This window comes from Acanthopagrus latus, chromosome 1 (genome assembly GCF_904848185.1).
Source record: "Acanthopagrus latus isolate v.2019 chromosome 1, fAcaLat1.1, whole genome shotgun sequence".
NCBI lineage: Eukaryota > Metazoa > Chordata > Actinopteri > Spariformes > Sparidae > Acanthopagrus > Acanthopagrus latus.
The window spans coordinates 20,240,498-20,260,273 of record NC_051039.1 but is presented as its reverse complement, the minus strand read 5'-3'; the positions used below and the strand labels follow the sequence as shown (position 1 = coordinate 20,260,273).

The window sequence follows — 19,776 nt, the reverse complement described above, 5'->3', positions numbered from 1 at the left end:
AAACATGCTACAAATAACACAGCTAATCTTGAAATCAACATTACAATGTGTGCACGTTTGTGCAAACAGAAAGGAACCGTGTTGAAGTTGGAATGATTTACGGGGCGAGACTGACAGCGGCCTTGAGTGGACAGCAAATCTCCTTAAAGAGCCATAAAACCTGGTGAAGAGGAGGATGAGGAGGGGGCGACTGATCGGAGTGGCCTTGGTGCTGTCCGAGTAATCAGGCTTTTATATGCTTTTACACAACCAAACAGCGCTCGCTGCACTCCGGTCGGTTCCATCTGTCTCACAGGTCCCATTACCTCTCCTAACTATAACCGTCTCGTCTGCTTTCTCTCTGTCACCTCACTCGCTCCTCTATTACATCCTTTCACTTTCTACCCCATCTCATGATATCATTTTCCTTTCACCTCCATGACATTCTCCGGGGCTCTTAGACTTTCAATCTGTCTTTCATTTTCACCCTTTTCTTTGAACTGCTAAAGCACTTACATGTTCTCTTCGCAGAGTCACCGTGACCCATGGACGAAGTTAGTTTAGCATACAGTATTTTTACTTTTCAGACACTGGTTTTCACACCGCTCTGCAGAATGCAATTTAGAGCTCAAGACGGAAGTCTGCAGTGTGAATGCATGCGCGCGGTCACTTAAAGCGCTTCCTGTCCTCCCGTCTCAATTCTCAGAGGTGCTCGCACATGAGCACAACATGTACAGGCGCAGAGTGACCACAAAAGCCAGGAGACGGTGACAGCAAAAACTCGTTCACACCGAACAGACAGACAATCAACCGCAGTTGCACGCTGGCTTACAGGCGCATCTGCGTGTACTGTCCCCGAGCTAGCGCTTCAACTTTCTTGAATGTGCGCCTCTAAAAATTGATACACAAAGCTCTATTTGTGAACACTGGTGAGAGTCACACCTTCCACTTCTGATACGCACTCTCAAGTGACGACAATCTGATGGCTTCTAATTAGTGTGAATAGCATAATGCTGTGTGGTGGTGCCATTTCTTTTTTTGTCCCCAGATCTGAATTTGACCACCTGGGTACGTGTAACCAAAGAGGAGCCAAAGACGCGTGTTATGTATAATTTGTATCCGGATATTCATAGAAAAAAAAATTATTAGTCATCATCACCAAGGCACCACAACTGAGTTGAAAAGAAACAGCTCAAGTTTAAAAAGACACTTTCATGAAAGGAGTCAGACGAGTGTGTTGATACCACTCAAAGCTACCAGGAGGGAACAACTAGCCTGATTCTCTCCAAAGCTCACCGACACCTCTGAAGCTCACAAGTAAGCATGTTTTCACTTGTCATTTCAATCGATGGAGGGGAAAAAAAAAAAAAATGTGCGAGGCCACTTCTTGACCGGGCACAGTGACTTCCTGGAGTCCCTGCAGGTTGGCTGGCAACCTCACGGTGATGACAAGACTTTTGAGCGTGGCATCGACCTCTCGTAGAACAGCTGCAACAAGGCAAACAAATGTCCTTCCCAAAATGTTGAACTATTCATGTAAAGTAAAGGAAACACTGAGAGCACCTCTCTGCACTAGCAGGACATGGAGCAGTGTGTTTTTGTGTGTGAAATAAAGTCAAGGCTCTTTTCCAAACTCACATTTGACAGTTGACACTTTAGCTAAACAGCAGGCTTAATTCAGACTAAGAGAATACACACACACATTCTCTCTCTCTCTCACACACACACTCTCTCTCTCACACATACACACACACACAGCTCACAGAACAATAAACTATTTCAATTTCAAGGAATTCAACTGCAGACACTTTCACCTTTATAAGGTGTAAATAATGTAAAATAAACCACTGATAAAACAGCTGCCACATGGACGTTGAAGTTTAATATTTAACTTAAAATCTCATTTTGTATTGATTGCTTTTGCTACGACCAGCATCGAGATTTAGGTTAGAGCTGCTTAGCTTTAAAATGTCAGTGAACCCCTTTTGTGCCTGCTGTTTCCTTGGCTGCACATCACTCAGTGTGCTTTGCGCTCACATCATTCATGAGTCCTTTTGCGGCCTTGGTTTTTCCTTCACTTGAAAGCTCAGCTGCTGTTGCTGCACAATGCATGTTGAAGAAACTAATGTGCAAGTTGTTCAGCTAAATGTACAAAGAGCAGCTCCACAGAGGAAAGCATAGGCTGCTGGTTATAAAGACCAGTCGTGTGGGATCTGTACTTGATGTGTGTGGGACAGGGAGGCGAATAAAAGAGTAACCAAGCGTGTGCATGTGTGCGTGCGTGTGTGCGTGCGAGCGATTGGTTTATACCACACAGGAAGGTTGTGAATGGCAGAGTGAGGGAGTGAGCAAACATAACTTAAATGTAAAGGTCAGGATGGGTGAAGGCAGCTTTGATGGGAATCCCCACTGGGGATGTGTGCATGTGTGTTTGTGTGTGTGTTGTGTGTGGCAGCAGCAGAGCCACTACTGTGCTATTTTTAGCAGTGATGGGTGAAGTTTGACTTCATCATCAGGGACAAGGGAGAGTCAGTTTCCCTACCTCCTCCTCCTCCTCTTTCCTCTCTCTTTGTCCTTCTCTGCTCTCCATTCATTGTCATCTTTACCGCCCTCACCATCTCTTACTCATGCGTCAGTCTTACTTCACGGCTCAACCTGATGACTCCATTAAAAAAAAAAGAAAAAAAAGAATAACACTCATTTCAGGTGCATCACGACAGGGGAAGCCGGTGTTACAAAGAAAGTATCTAGAGGAGAATTTTACTCCCTGGCCTTCCAATTGAGTCATTACCTGATGAATAGAGGTGTGGAAATGTCTTGATTATAGGCTGCATTGTGATGCAGATGTGGAAGATTCCGCATCGATGCAGAGACAGAGCATAATCAAGAGTCTGCAGCCTCAGCTGAACAATAAAGTTACATTGTGATGTTGCTCCCATGCTCTGAATTGTTGGCAGACATTAGGCTATCGTTAATTGTGTAGGAGGTATGTCAGAGGGAGCCGAAGATCATCCGCAAGTGATAATAAAAACTCACTGAGTACTTTTATAAACGGACATCTTGGGGCACATGTCGGATTCTATGAACTTGTGTGCGTGGCTTCTGCAACACAACAATCCCCATTCATGTTAGCCATTTTCACCTGAAGCTAACGTCTACAGCCATAAATAAAAACTCTTACATCAAGCCCAGCTAATCAGCCGATATCAGAGGACTGTGAGAGGCGTGCGCTCAGAGTCAATGTATGCGTCATCTTAAAGCTGCTATGTGAAAACAATAGTATTGTAGATTTCAACAAACGTGAATGGCACTACAGATGGATGAATGTTTTGTGTTTGTAATGTTTATGTCCTGGAGTACAGATATTCAAAAGATGCAGCTTTTATTTTGTAGACTCCCGTCATCTGATTACTGGAGACACCAGAAACAGATGCATCAATGCACCTTGTATTTGTAGTATTCACTCGTACTCGAAACTGTCTGAAGTGCTGTGCTGATTATGTTACCCATGATAGTTTTTATTAGTGGCAGCTGCACGCTCTACACGTTGACACTTCCACTCACCTCAATCTTTTACTTTTTCTTGAGATTTGGAGCCGTGCCATGCCATTCAATCTCATCAAAATCAGAGTGTAGAGATTTACTGCATGCTACAGCTTCTAAGGACCAGCCTGAGACCCTAACACTGTGCAGCACCTAATTAGAGCAGCTGTGCAAACACCTGCAGGACATGTAGACCGCTGTCAGCCACAGTGAGGTGGGAAAAAAAAACACAAAATTCCTTTAGAAACAAACATACACTGAAATCCTGTTTTATACAAGGTATTATATTCCAGGGGTGTAACAACTCTTCAAAACCAAGGTTCGGTTCATACCTCTTTGGGTTACATTTTGGCTTTTAAGGGGCTATGGAGGCTGATGAAGACAAGGTAAAAGGTAAAAAGAAAAAAAAAAAATCTGAGTCTACACTCCACTACACTCTGTAATATCAAGAACACATAATCAAGAACAAATTCATTAAGGCAATATTCACAAAGAGTGTTATAAACATACTGGAATTCTTTTGAAATTCTTGGAAAATGATCAATATCTGATACCAATTTTGATTCTACAGAGGAATAGTGGGACAACACAGATGGAATTTCAGATTCTCATTAAAAGATTAATAATTAATAACAACGATGTGAGTTAAGACTTACTTCTCACCGAAGTCTAAATATTTTGCTATCAAATGAAAGTGTCTGTCTGCGCTGCACATTTCAACTCGCTGTGGGAGAAAAGAGAACGCAAGAAAGCGCATCTGTTACTGGTTTATCAGTGCAGCAGAAAATGAGTACTGAAATCATCTCAGATATTCAAAATAGGTATGTAGTGATATTTGACAACACAAAATGCAGCAAATAAATTGAATTCTACACAAGGTTTGTAATTTACGAGCAGCACCTGAACGCACCATGTAAAAAGCAGTCGGTCGACACGGTCTGGACAAATTGGAGCTGGCGGTTGATGGGTTTTTGTCTTTTCTGGCAACTTAACTGACAATTAACAGTGGCAAGTTAGCACTTAGACATGTCAATGTGCATCAGGTTAAAAGTGACCCCTCTGACCCCTGTGCCTTACTCAGTAATGAACACAAAGATGTGTGTTGACCATGCACATACCTCTCTCTCTTCCTTTACGTCATGCCATTTTTCTTGCCTCCCCTCCCCATCTCTTGGTCTCTGACTTTTATCATCCGTTGACGTGTGTGTCACCCTCTCATGACCTGTGCATTACTGATGCAATGTGGCACGCTGGGCTATTGCATAATGATGGGTCGGATAGTGTTACTGTCCACGCTGGTGTAATTCTACACGCGCTAATGATTCTTGACGTAATACAACAGCAGCGGCCAGCCAGCTGAGGTTAATTCCTCAGCAGCCGTGCTCAGAATCGCTCCTCTGTCATCAGGAACATGATTTTGGCTTTATTTTACCATTAGAATTGTGTGACAGTGAAGAAAGAAGCAACTTAAGGTAAATGACTGACAAACCAGTTGGACATCCTGAGTTTGTTATTGATGAAGCTCTTGATAAATAACCAACCATCATATAAAACCCAAGATTCAAACCTGTATGGTTGAATACATAACATCATTGACTTAAAGCTGTATTGATGTCCTATAAAATGTGATTGATTTGTTTGAGGCAGTGAACTTAATTAACCCAGGTGTGAAACAGGCCTGTTTACAACAAAAGGTTTGTCAAATCGACAAGCTGAGAAAAATCAATAGCTTATTATTGGAACAGTAACAAACTAATGGACACTAAGCTTGGGCAACACATATAATAACACGCATTCACCCTCAAAAGGAACACCAATACGACTGTTCTGTCAGTGGGATGGAATGGGCAGCAGAATATACGATATGCCTTAAAATAATAGCAAATTTAAAGGAGACAAATTACTGTATGCTCGTTTTTATGTACATCATTTTATTTTGGGCAGCTGCTTCGGTTTACAAGCTTTAATGCCCTAAAGAGTCCAATGCAGCAGCTCTGTATTGACACTCTGTCGGAAACACTCCGTTTTAGCTCCTGTCTCTCTAAGGCCCACTTTCCAAATGCTCTGATTGGTCAGCTCACACACGCCTGAGCCAGCATCACTCACCCTGTCTCCAGTCGGGTCTGTCGTCTTTTCAGCTTCCAGTTACCTCACCTCTTTATATTTCTCTACATGTATGTGCGAGACCAAGAGAAAGAGATCTAAAGAGACCTTTGTATTGAGGAATGTGCTCTTCGCTGAAGAGATTTTCTTTAAATAAAAGTATTCATTTCCCTCAAAGTGCCTTAAAGTAACATCTGACTAAATGTGTTTATTGAGGGTTTGATCTGTTTGATCTGTGTACTCGATTCATTTCACCCTCATGCAGCCCAGTAAATGTAAATCAGTGTTTTGTAAAGGCTGTCACAATAACTCAGAAGCAGCAAATTTATAGGACAGAAATTTGGCAACAAGTTGCTATTGTAAACCAAAACAAAGTCTGCCTCATCTGCACCCTTTCACTTGTGTCAACTTGAAGTCCACACCAGGCAAGAGCTGACAGAAATAGCCAAACATCAGTCCACTGTGCAGATCACCCTCTGTTTTGCTGTGCCAAGGAAGTGCTGGCTGCTGCTCATGCTTTAACTCTGGTCTGAACCATGCATTTAGAAGGTCTTCTTAATGAACACACATTTGTGTTCTTGGGTGAGGACTGGGAGTCACATTTTGATGTTTTGTGTTGCCATGAAACGCCGACTGAGTTTAAATGGCACTCGCTATTCCCACTGAACCAAAGCAACTGCACCAGGGTTTAAATAAATTGGTACAAAGATTACTGATGTGGACACAGTCAGTTTTACTACTGCTGTCTAATGCTGTACTTCTGCAGTTGTTCAAATGATGGGCGTGTTTCTGACCGAAGAGCACAACGTGTGCATTTTAAAGCTCGCCTAGGTTTGTCCAAATGTATCTTGTAAAGGAAAGGAAAAATGCCATTGCGCATTTGTTAAGGCAAACTCACACACACACGCACACACACACACACACACACACACACACAGAGTCACATGGACTTTGTGGCGCTACCAAGGCAACCAAAACACAAGAGCTAATTATAGTTATAGCTGTAGACTCTGGGACACAAACTCATACTCAGGCACACTCACATGTACAAACACACTGAGCATGCAGGCAATTCATCTTCAGCTAACTGTCAATGAATCCACGTCCTTTTGGGTTTTGGTGTCTCAATGGACATAATGCTTGGGTAAAAATGCAAACACCTGCTCGATCCAAGAGTCCGTAGGACTCTTCACCTTGCGGCTTCGTTTTTGTCAGCAACAGTCCTGATTCACACAAAAGCGTGCTTCCATTAATTAAACATTATTTGTAACTATAAGCACTACCACAGCTCCATTTCCACCCAGAGCATCAATCTTCAGACAGCTATAGTTCTCATATTCTAATTACAATGTATGCAAAACGTCAAACAAGCCAGCTGTGGTGACGTCAGCCATCAAAATGCAGACTATCTTAACAAGCCATTTGCAGTCATAAAGATAAAATATGTATTCTAAAGAATAATCATATGTACATGCTAACAACAATTCAAGACAAAGATCACTACAACTCACTTAAATACCATCACTGCTATGCATTAAATGCACATCGATATCATAAGAGTGTCATAATGTGGCCATTACGTGGCCGAGACTTGCCTGGTAGAATCAGGGTGTACGAGATTAAACCCGAAAAAGCACGTCCCTCACTAACGCAGCCCTTTGGAAGGCAGTGCTGTTTCAGTCTACATGCCAGCTTGGAGAACATTTCTGACCTTTTAGAGAATTAAGAAGTGCGTTGCTAAACGATTTGTCAGTGAACCCCTGGAAAAACATACATATAGTGATAAATCCTTCCTGTCACCGCAACCAGCAGGAGCCAGCTACAACCTGGTAGCAAGAGGAGGTGAAATGTTCAGCTCAAAATTACCGCTTACTGATTATGCTTGCTTTAGTAATTGTGTCATGATAAAGCTCATGGTGTGTTACGCAGTTTTGCTGTGTTTTTTAGTGTAATAGAGAATGAACATAAATCCATTTTTCCATTCACCAAAACTCAGCTTTTGAGAATTATTCATTAGATTTGTCCCGGGGGACAATGCCAATGTCGCGTTATTTCAGTAAATAATTCAATTATTTCACACTTTTCGCAAACAAGCATCTTTCACTGTTGTGAAATCGACTAACCGTCTCGTTTTTTCTTTTTTGTTTATATAACGGCAACACAAAACACTATTGAGGAAGTACTTTTTCTATTAAAAGACTGAACAATAAAAAACTGCGTAAAGGCTTTCTGCAGATTTATGTGTCTGAGAAAGCAGATGCCAAAATATGCTGGAGGTTATACAATGCATATTAAACTGACTGAACAAACAGTACTCCCAGTTTTTAACTACAGGCCAGAACATAATTTCAACAATCACGCTCCTTCTTCCAAATTCATAGAAGTCTTCCCTTGGGTGCTGCACCAACAATCATACTGCTCTGGGGTTTGTGGTCTGAAGCGTGCCACTGAGAGATGTATGAAAAAGAAGCTGAAAGCAACTATTTAATACTTAATTAGCCTTTTCCATTGCAAAAATAACAATCCTGCATCTTTTACCATCTGTGAATTCCCAAATCGTGCCTCAGTATAATGACATGGCTTTTCAAAGATGAACACTTACCCACATGTACGTACATTCCTTTAATTCCTGCAACTGTGTCTCTTCCCTCTCTGTAAAATAATAATTCATAGATTAACCTTTTATGAGCCTATGTAAACTTCTGCTTAATCCGTTTCCATCCAGTTTTTTCCACCCTGAACATTGCTGTATAGACTGTGAAACAACCCCTTTCCACCTGACACTAAAATCACAATACGCAACTTTGTTTTTGTCTGGAGACAACACGCAGCGTTTCCCACACATTAATTTATTTGTGGTGGTCCGCCTCAATATCAACAGTGGCCACCACATATTGATTTTCTATTTTTGGAGCTGCGCATCCTGTTCTCACTCACACACCCATCAGTGAATAGCATGATGTTATATACTCACTAGAGGAGGACGGCTGGCCTCATAGTCAAGATATCAAACGTGGTAAATATGAATGTCTTTTGCATAAACTTGCCCAAAATTAAGATGTTAAGTATTACCCCGATAAGTCGGTCATAGTTATCAACACAAGCTTGAAGACCCAATAAGTTAAGCATGCAGGTTTCAAATGTGCTGACAATACGTCGGTGGCAGCGGTTCAACAAAAGCAAAACTGTTAGGCCATCATGTGACATCTCAGCTGTGACATCACACTGAGCATGTTTACACAGTTTGTACTCTTCTGCCTCAGTCAGTCAGGGATGCGCCACAGCACCTGCTGCTCATCTTGATAAGTCTTCCACCTTGAAAGAGTTTTTAGCCTGAGGCTGAGGCAACGGGCTTCTATATAGTCACCTTGGGCGATGAAGGAGCAGAAGGGGAGTGCTGCCAAACTGTGATGCTGATCTCAGACAACACTAAAAACAACAATGTACACTGACATCACTGAAGGACACACATCACCAGTCTGCAGTGTATTTAATGCTTTTTTATTTAAATTAGCATGTAGAGTGTAGTACGTGTGTAGTGTTGTTAAAACATGGTGTGGTAGAAACAAGCATATGCACTGTTTCTACATCTCTCACACACACACACACACACACACACACACACACACACACACACACACACACACACACACACACACACACACGCAGCTAAGAGCTGACATAGCTGAGGATAAAGTGTAGATGTCAGCATTTTCTCCAACAAAGTGAGTGTGTGTATGTGTGTGTGCGCATGTGTGCGTGTGTGTGTGCGTTTGGTGTGTGTGTGAATGCACAACGTGCCAAGGCCAACCACTTGGGCTGTAAACAGAATTCAGTACCTTGGACAGCTACAGTTTCCACGCAGAGGGAAAGTGGGTGCAGCCATTCATATCCTGTGTTAACGCTGCAGGACCATACCTGTGTGTGAGGTAAATCTACTGCTTAAAACATGACATCCTACTCCTTCATGTATTTTCAAATGACCTCAGAATTCAGTGAAAACCAGCAGGTAATTTGTTTCAGATATGACACAGCAGATGTATAATGGATTACAATTGTGAATGGATTGATAATAATTAGAATTACAGAGTCTGCCACTGTGAATTTAATCCCGTTTAAATTGGACTCGAGCCTGACAGCCCTCCTGATAGGCACAGAGTGGAGCTAAACAGCTGCTGGCAAAAAAAAAAAAAAAAAGTTGAAACGTGAATCCTCTGGCTGCAGAATGATTGCACATGTTCTGGCTCATGTGCAGTTATGCACTTTGAATAACGGATTAAATGAGCAAATGGATTGTAAACTAGAGAATGGGCATGCATTAATGGATATCTTGTATTCAACATTTAATGTATAGATTTCCTGTGTTCTCAAGAGGCCACAATGCGATGTAGACTAATAACCTAATAGGACTAATGGTGACCTCACTTTACTTGTTAAAAGCCCTCGCAACTGTTATCTCTCCTTCCATCTACATCCATTAGCCACAGCTGAATGCTGAACAAATTCATACATGAGAAGAGGCTAATGGGAAAAAAGGCAGGATGAGAAAAACTTGACAAGATTTGTCCTAGTAGGTTAGTTGTTTAATTTTGTTGGCGTATAACATGTTTGGACTGTTGGGTGCATAAGCAGGGTTATTTTACAGACAACTTCACAGACTATTTTATTAATTAAAAAAAAATAGGTGACACATCATTCATCAATGTGACTAATTAATAACATAAAGAACAGAGCAAAAGTATCTGTGAGGAAGTGATATCATACTGAATTTTTTGTGTGATCCCGGCTTACACGGTTGTAAAAACATGCTTCCATCCCGCACATCTTTGCGGATGTGGAGCTTAACACAGGCGAAGCTGTTAAGCCATCGTGTAACATTTTACAATCTGATTCTCTGGGAAACTGAGCATGTATTTAGATGTTTGTACTCAGGGTCTCCTGGGTGCTTAAAGAGAAACAGGTCTGTACACACCATAATGCAGGCCATCTTTCTTTGGCTACAAGGCGTTACACTTATATGTTCATCGTGGAATCTAACGCGGAAATGTCAGCAGTCATCGGCATTCAGAGGGAGGAAAAGTGTCTCTGAAAAATATGGGACAGGTGGGGCCTCAGGGAGGCAGTGGGTCGGATGGAGCGAAAGTTCACACAGATAGTAACACACAGAAGGTCACACTCGGGCACATTATATAATTATAATAAGTCCACAGGAAGTGGCACAATGGTGCACATACTTACACTCTTTGCTTACCTGTGAGTTTATCATAGGTTGATATAATAGCAATAACAAACCTACGGTGTTTTCTCAGCACTGCACCATTAATAGGCTTAAACCAATGTTGGTATATCTAGAAGGGGAAAGTGTTTATTAATGAAAACAAAATCCAATAAAAGTGAGAGCTGTTTCAGCTCTAAATAAAATAATGAACCCAGTCCTCAACGTTATTAAAGCAATGTTATGTAGAAATTGGCATATTGTGTCATTTGGCGACCCCTACAGTTTCTGAGTAAATACAAATCCCAGGTCTGTGACAGTTTGTCGGACGTAATGCAGGTGCTAACTTCAAACAAAACTCATTACATCATAACAGCTTGTATGTTGAAATAAACTTGTATGTAAAGCTGTGATCTTACCCTCTCACTAAAGTCACATAGCGTAGAAACAACTGATAGCTGTGACAAGACACTGTAGCATCAAAATGATTTTGAAGCTGCTATTTTAAGGTAGAAAAGTTACATAACGTTGCTTTAAATGAGATAAAGCATTTGACATTCAACAGGCAAACCGCTCAAGAATTATTCCAAAGGCTTTTCCATTCATTCATAAATCTTCAATGCAATCTGGGTTGTGTCAAGACAAGAATGAACATATAGTTGTGTCAGTAAAGATTATTATCATTAATTTACTAAATAAGAATATGACTGGCACAGGACAAGTCTGTTTTCTGCCCTGAGAGTCCACAATCGATCAAGGGCATTGTTTTTCCTTATACTACGGATTAGAATTACATGACAATATGTGCCCTGCCATACCAGATATTTGATATTATTTGATTTGATTTGATTTAACATCTCTGGATGTATGAGGTCATTGAGCAACGCTGCAAATCATGAGGGAGAGCTGCTCCATGTCAATACTGTTTCTTTAATAGGATTTTTGCATCCACATGAGGAAGTACCTTGTTCCATCAGGTACTGACAATCTATTCGATCAATCGATCAAGTGATTTTGTAGAAAATGAATATCAATACTGAAATGTATCAGCAGGGCTCCGGACCACATTGTTACATTGATTGGTGCACCTTAATCTTACTTTTACATTTAGGTGCACCAGCACATTATTTAGGTGCACCCAATAATACATTTCAATTAAATTTATTTGTAAATCAAATTAAATTATATCCAATCAAATCATTGTAAAACACGATTATAATTGTTGGTGATTGTTAAACTATTTCTATTGGCTACTGGATGTCAGGCATACTGGTATGACACTGAAGCCCTGATCGGGATACAAAATCACATATTTGAAAGATGACTGATCCATATAACATGCACCCAGTTACTGATCGGGGGTTGTGCAATTGTATAGGTATGAATTAGCAGCTATATTTTAGGCTGATAGAATAGTGGAATGTTTATCCAAATCTCTAAGCCGAAACTGAAACCCAACGGAAACCCAACGGAAACCCAAACAGAAACTAGAAGAAGATATTATTATAAATATTCTCTGCTGGTCATTGACTTCTGACTTCTGTATGAATACAGTTATGTGTTCTCTGCTCACCATAACTAATTGACAGAGGCAGACCACACAGAAAGAAGCAGAAACAAAGGAGCAGAGAGTGATCCAACTCAAAGTGTTCTATCTTAAAGATTTCTGCAATGCCTACACTTCCATAGACAACAAACTGGACCCGTTACAAACTTCGGATTTACTCTCTGGACTGCGAGGGAACCACAAACACATTAGAGAGCACAAACAAATCAACCAGAGTAAGAAATAAAGATGACGAAAAAAAAACAGGAACAGTGGAAGAATAGAAATGAGCTCAGTTGGCACTGTATCACCATGGGAATCAAAGCGTTTCCAAATCGCCCCCCTGTCTTTCTTTCACAAAGCTTACTGGGAAGCGAAGAATGGACTTGATTTTCCTGGAACTGGATAATTGGAGGTCGATGGTGAATGCCATGGTGATGGTGAATGGTAAATGTCAAAGGTAAGGAGAGGAGCGGTACCACAAGGCATATCTATACAAGTGAGGATACAGAGAAATACGTTGACAGACAGTAGCCTTTTAAAAAATAGTGAGGTGAGATAAACAAATAACAGTGAAACACAGAAGTAAGCAAACACCACTGCAGGCAGCGCACATAACCACAAAGACCTTTCAGAAACCAAATTAATGATAGTCAGCAGGGTTACAGTATGTCAGGAATGTTGACCAACAAGATAATTTTGTCATGTTAACATACCCCATCTCTCTCTTCCCTGCTTTCCAGATTTCTCAGCTCTGACTGGGCTCATTGTTAGAGGTCATCACCCTTACAGGCCACTTAGAGCCAAGTGTTTGTCTGTATGTTTTGGGGGAAACCAGTTGAATCCAATGATCCCTGTTCTGTCCAAATCCCCTAGTCTACGCATTTCAATGAGGGATCGCCAACAAATGTTGAACTGTGAAAAACCAGAAACACGAGAGCGATCATTATGTTCAAGATTGAAAGTTAATGCTGGAAAGCACTGCATCAAAAGTCAGCCGAAAATGGTGCAGAAAGTATTTTCAGTTTTCTTTCTCATCATCCATTAGCACAAGAGAAACATTTAATGGAACAGAGTCGCCTGACTGCCTGTACTCACAGGAGTAAACCACAAGTCACTAAATGTACTCTTCCATTAAACAACTGGCATTTGAAATACCACTAACAAATAAAAAGGCTACCTGAATCTAAAATGCAACGTTAAGAAGAAAAACATGCACTGTAGTATCTGGCACGTATCTGGCACATTTCAGTGAGAGAAACACAAGGACCAAGCAATATTTAAATAAGTCCTTTCCACCTTGGGTCACACTGACACTGCACAGAAGTTGTCAGACATCCTCTGTGGGAAATTCCTTTCACATCTGGGTGTGCCCAAATACCTAAAGGTGATGTATGTTGATCTACAGAACCAGCAGGTCTGTGTAATTCAGCATGTTGAGTCAGTCTCAGTGTCGGTCTCATGCAACGCTCTGCACTACACAGGGCTGTGTGTTGGGGCAGGCCGAGGGCTGCAGAGCCTGTATGGCAGGCTGACACAGAGGAAAGTGTGTTATTAAAGCAGTAATGGGCTCTCCGTTACCTCGCCACCTGCAGGTAGATCAATAGTGCTCTCCTTATCGAGTGTCCATTGCAACAGCTCCCTGACGGGAGGTGACGGCTGGTATGAGCAAGAACGAGACAGAGAGGCTTTGTGTGTGCGCGCGTGCGTGCATGTGTGTGCACGCACGTGCGTGTGTGAGATCTGGATGTTTTGTACACATTTCTCCCAGCTGTCTCGGAGTGAAAACTGATGCAACAAGAATCTCAGACATTTCTGTCGAGGCAGTGAGAGATTGCAGAGTACAGAGCCCCTCTGATAAACTGCTAAGTAACCCTATTCCCTGTTGGCCAGCGTTTCCTCCATGCTGGATAAATCACTGAAACTGTATCAAGGCTGAGTGTCAGAACACAGACAAGTCTTGCAGACGATTCTGACTATTCACGAGTCACAGCAAAGCCCTCATAAGGTATGTCTAAATAACTGGCTTATCTATAATATACTACAACAAAAAGGCAAATATTTACACTGGAGATATTCACATCTGCATATAGACCAAAAGACGAACTTCTTGAGGTTGCTTTACATTTATCAGTGTTTTTGATATGAACATGAAATCAGACTAAGCCCAACACGAAATATGCTCAAAGTGCCCTATTCATGGAGAATTCCCCATACTTTTAAACTCAATGGCACTGCTTTTAATCAAATCTGTACCCAGCGAAAAAGCTCAAAATGTATGCTACAGACTGACAAAACTGAGCTAATGCCAAAGTTAAGTTAACGACACACACACAAAGCTATGGTAGAAACAAAAAGACAAATTTAAGCTAGCGGTGCAGAAATAAAATGTTGTGCGAACTACAAAGAAGTTAAGCTTACAGCAAATAAACGGTTAAGCTAACAACAACAAAAAGTTAACCTAACAGCAAAAACCAAGTTATGCTAACAGCAGACAGTAAGGAAGAGCTAATAGGAGTTGGAAATTGCATATTGGACACAATTCCAAATAAATGTTAATGTTGTTACCAAAACAAATGTTCGCTTTTGGCAGTAATCATAACAACCTTATAACCTTATGGGGTGGTAGCTTTTGTGGGTGTTTGCTGTCCCCTATTGGCTAAAAAAAAAAAAAAAAAAAAAATCAATAAATGCCTACAGCGCTGCTCTCTGACATCTGCTGTAGTGTAACCTACCACAAAGACTGACATTTCATCCAGTGAGGATATGAAGAATAAAGAATCCTGCTGTGATGTGGCCCACATATAGGCCGAAAGACAAAGCAAGAGAGAAAGAAAAAGGGCACCGCCAACGAGCAGGCAGCTACTAGAATAAGTGGATTAAAATGGACTTACGCAGCTAAACAGAACTGCATTACATGTCTGCAGAGGTCTTTTTGTGCCTGCGAACCATTTGTCTGTGTATGTGTGTCAAGAAGAGAAAAAATGACAAGAGAAAGCGGCAGAGAGATGGAGGCATGAGGTGTTGTGGCCAGAAAGGAAGTCAAGACAAGACATTTCAGTCCTTGTAAATCACTGGGGAGACATTTATTACTTAATGGCTGCTGGCTCTCCATCCAAAGCCAGCAGCGGCCTGGGATCACTTCTACAAAAAGAAATGTTGGCTTTGACAATCCCAGATTTAAAAAAAGTTAAGCCATATCCTTGGAGATTTGAGGCTCTTTATGACCAGTTGAAATAACTACGTACCGTATGAACCCAGTAAGAACTGCATTATGATCGCTAAGCTGCAGCTAGCCCAGATGTAATGCTGGACTCCAGCTCTCCATCAGTGCAGTTCAAACACCAGTGATAAAATGTTGTGTTGAAGACATTTTTTTTCTTCCCTCAAAAGCAAAGACAATGGAAGACAAAAATAAATATGATTTCAGTCAGCATTCATAGTAACTAACAAAACCTCTTGCAACACACCTGCATCAGGTAGTGTCGTGGTATTTTCAGCTGTCTCCCTTTTGTTTGGTCAACAAGCAGAAATGAAGCTGACTCATCTAACCAAAGAGACTTCTGTCTGAATGTCCTTGACCTTCTGTCTGCCTGTGTTTCCGTGGCTAACAGTGTCTCCATAGCGGTGTCACCAACAAAGACCAAGGCCAAAGACAAACTGCATAAAGGAAACAGATAGGTGAGTAGTCAAAACATTATCCGAGGGAGTTGGAATAGACTGAGCTGTACCGATTGGTGAATTACAAGAAGGGCAGTGATATGACAGGACAAAACCTTCTTACCACAAACACAGTGCGATTTCCTTCATTTTGCCTCGGCTTTTCTGGTCAGTAAACAACCTCACAGATGTCAAGGCTCCAGTGTGTATAAACAACATCGAGAAGTGAGACTTCTTGTGGTTTGAGAAAAAGAAAAGACTGGTACAAGCCCAAATCCAGAGATGCGTACTAAAATATTTAGCAATTTCATCCTGACACCATTTTGCTAATTTGTGGAGTTAATTTCATCTGTTTAACTTTGAAAAACATGCTTATTAAGAATGTTGCCCTAGAATAATTTCCCAAATCATCCATATAATGTGTAATTAGCCTGATTAAATCATTAAAGACTGTTGTCTCAAACCATTAATTATTAAAAGCCTGTCATTTAGGTCACATAAATAGTTGATGACATCCAAATGTTTGGAGCGCATAAATAAAAAAACAAAATGTTGCTGCTTCTGTCACAAAGGCTTCACGCCACTAAATACAGCTACATGCAAGTGCCCACACCCATGCGTGCTCATGACTGATTTTCCATGACGCTGGGCCAATCTGTGGTCTCATGAATCTGATCATAAATTCTAATCAGAGCGTCAAAGCTTGTGGTAACAGTTTTAGCTTTACGCAGTCAGATAAACCACGAACAAGCCACACGTTAAGTCATTATTGTTGAAAGCACATATCTCATTTCTGCAGTCCACATTCGATCTTCGTACGATGGATGGGAGCTGATGTGGTGAATAAAACCTCTCGAGTCTTTGAGCAGACCCAAAGCTAATACATAGTATTATCGTTCTGAACTTCTCAGAGTCATGTCACCTTTTACAAAACCTGCTGCCTGTAACAGGCTTATCTCGACTGGAGCTGCCTTGAAAATGTGTGAAAAAAAGAAGCATAAACGCATTTTAAATTTTCTTCAAAAAAAAGTGATGAAATAATATATTTGGATCGTTTACCCAACTGCCTTTTCAGGAGATTGTACATGCCGACATTGTAAGGTAGAAACAAACTCCACATGCAGCGTGTTATACGCTGCATTTGAGGACAACTCTCTTTTTTGGCACCGCCTCTGCTCGCTGCAGAGCACTTCCTCCCAGCTGTCAACGATGTCAGAGCGGCTCCGACTAATTTTTTCATTTCGTCTCCCTTTTTCTTCCTCCTCTTGAATTCCTCTCTTCCCTCTTTCTTTGCCTTCTCCACATGTCTCCACTCAGAGCAGTGAAGCCACCCAGTGAAGGAAGGGGGAAGGTAAACAAACAGAGAGGGGAACTTGACGTTCGGCCTCAGCACATGGTTCAGCCCTCTGGAACACTTCCCACTTGCCTGACCAGCTGCTTGCGTCATCCATCTGCAAACATGCTGCAAATGTGCTTTTCACACACATAGCCAGGACTAGGGTCAATCCCAAAAACAGACAATGACAGACTGAAGGGTAACCGCGATCCATTGAGCTGATGACCTAATCCATCTTGGCATGGAAGTTGTTCCGAAGGTTCCAAATGCTCAATGAGTACAGCGCGCATGTGGGTTTCAACACTAAACCATATTCTTATCGTTGATGTTACAGTTGATGTAAAATAATGAACTGATATAAAAGTAAACATTACAAGTTAGTTATATTGGTTATGTTTCTACTCTCTGATTTCACTGCATAATGCATTGATAACAACGTTTGCCGAACACAAACACAAGAGCCTCAGACAAAATGAAAACTGTGATCTACTTCACGTTAGCAGCAAAACAAGGGATTGCAACAGGCCTTCTGTTAAGGCCTCTTGAGTGAAGCTTACAGAAATATGCACCCCGGTCTAGTTCTTCCTCCCACTGACGTCAAAGTCCTATTAAGGCCAAATCAGCCCAGCAGCCGTGCCTCTCTTTCCCCTTATTTCGAGGAAATCACTCCACTTTTTCCAAAATATCTGCAATGTTGATTCTTGGGCCAGTGTGTGTGTGTGTGTGTGTGTGTGTGTGTGTGTGTGTGTGTGTGTGTGTGTGTGTGTGTGAGTGTGTGAGAGAGAGAGAGAGAGAGAGAGAGAGAGAGAGAGAGAGAGAGAGACAGAGAGAGAGAGCGTGTGGATGGAGCTGGATGCGTGTGTGAGGCTGTGTGCGATGACATCACTAGGGTTACAGAGGGGAAGGAAGTTGGAAGGAGAGAATGTTTGGAGTCAGACGGAGACAAGACAGAACCATATCTTATTAATTACCCGGCAAAACATTCCTGCCTCGGAGAAAAGGTTAAATGCTGGCTTGGCTCAGTTTTATGACCGTCTCACTCTTCTGTTTCCACGTCTCTGTCAAACCGAGCGAAGTGCTACTGTCCGTGCATTATTCAAACCTCTACTTCAGGGGGCAGTTTGTAACGTATGGACAGGATTTTAGTTTAAAGCATTCTAAGAATTAACAACATTGTCAACAGAGTGGGAAGTAAAACAGTGTTAAGGTTATGTCAGTGGTGTGCATGTGCTGTGTTGCAGAGATCTCGACTGAAGTTAGCGTGCTAATCTCGGCTAATGCTCTCTTATGAAACCACTTTTTTTTTAATCACTGCTAGAGGCAATAGTCCAGAGGCCCCTGGCAGTTTCACAATACAATGCAAATAAAGTGCAAAAAACTCAGATTTTATCCTGTAAGCAAGCTATCTCATTAGCACGTGAAGTAGTAAGCACTAGCTAACAGGGAAGCATGCTAGTTCACGGTACTGGAGCTATTAGGCTTCCTAACTTTTCCTAAACAGCAGCCACTAGTGACCGCAATACACAATTACAGGTTAATGTTAAATGGATAAAACAAGTCAAGAAAAAGGCATAAAGTCAGCAATCTGGACTGATATATAGAAATATTAGCAAGTGTTAGCTGCTGGAAGCTACTGGTCATAGCGGATCAAGTAAGGCTGTGACAGGAGAAGCACCAAGTGTGTTGAGCTGAGTGCGTTTAATGTCTCGTGAGTTCACACATCTAAAAAGGTCTTCAGCAAAGTTTATTGGATATAGACGTGGATGTGTTGACTGAACATTTAGATTTTTGTTTTGTGCAATTCGTTTAATGTTAATGACATCATTTTTAATTCATACTGACAGATCAATGTTTCTGTTCATGTATGTGAGTGACCTTCAAGGTCTACAGAAGCCTTAAATGCATCTCAATCCCTCTGTATTCATCAAACACTGCTGCTTTTTCAATCTGTCAGCTATCCCACATGAAGTTTGCTGTGACCAGCTTGTTAATGAGCCTTTTTCTGTATTCCAAACAGAGAATCCAAACCTTCAATGGGACACTGCTGCAAAAGAAATCATCTCTCCCTCTCGCATAATCCTTGTCTTCTCTAACGTGTGTTTCTTCATTGAACAAAGTCCTTCTTTCTTTCTTAAATGGAAAGCATGTTCACTTTACACTCACACACGGGAAGGCTTATGCAATCCAGAGGTCAAGTTGACAGGAAAAAGTTAATTACTGGGTGCAGAGAGGGTGTACCTTCACTCTTCAGCCAATGTGTGTCTGTAAATAGATTTTTTCACATGTATATAACAGTATTGAATAGTTTCCATGCAACACTTTTTTTTTCCATACAGGCACTATACCACACCAGAATCCCTCCTTCCCCCCTGCGGGTGAATTCCAGGATTGTAG

At 41.4% G+C, this 19,776-nt stretch overlaps 1 protein-coding gene across 4 annotated transcripts in view; it reads right to left on the bottom strand.

Moving 5' to 3' along the window:
- The window catches only part of LOC119022564 (cytoplasmic phosphatidylinositol transfer protein 1-like), a 75,696-nt gene that overhangs the window by 36,053 nt on the left and 19,867 nt on the right, over positions 1-19,776 (bottom strand). Inside the window, exon 2 of one of the 4 annotated variants that reach the window (XM_037103564.1) lies at positions 2,522-2,641. The exons of 2 other annotated variants lie outside the window; for them this stretch is intronic. In XM_037103564.1, the coding sequence (XP_036959459.1) occupies positions 2,522-2,569 (48 nt within the window). In that variant the 5' untranslated portion in view covers positions 2,570-2,641. The remainder of the gene's footprint in view (positions 1-2,521; positions 2,642-19,776) is intronic. One more of the 4 variants, XM_037103573.1, reaches the window with a different exon arrangement.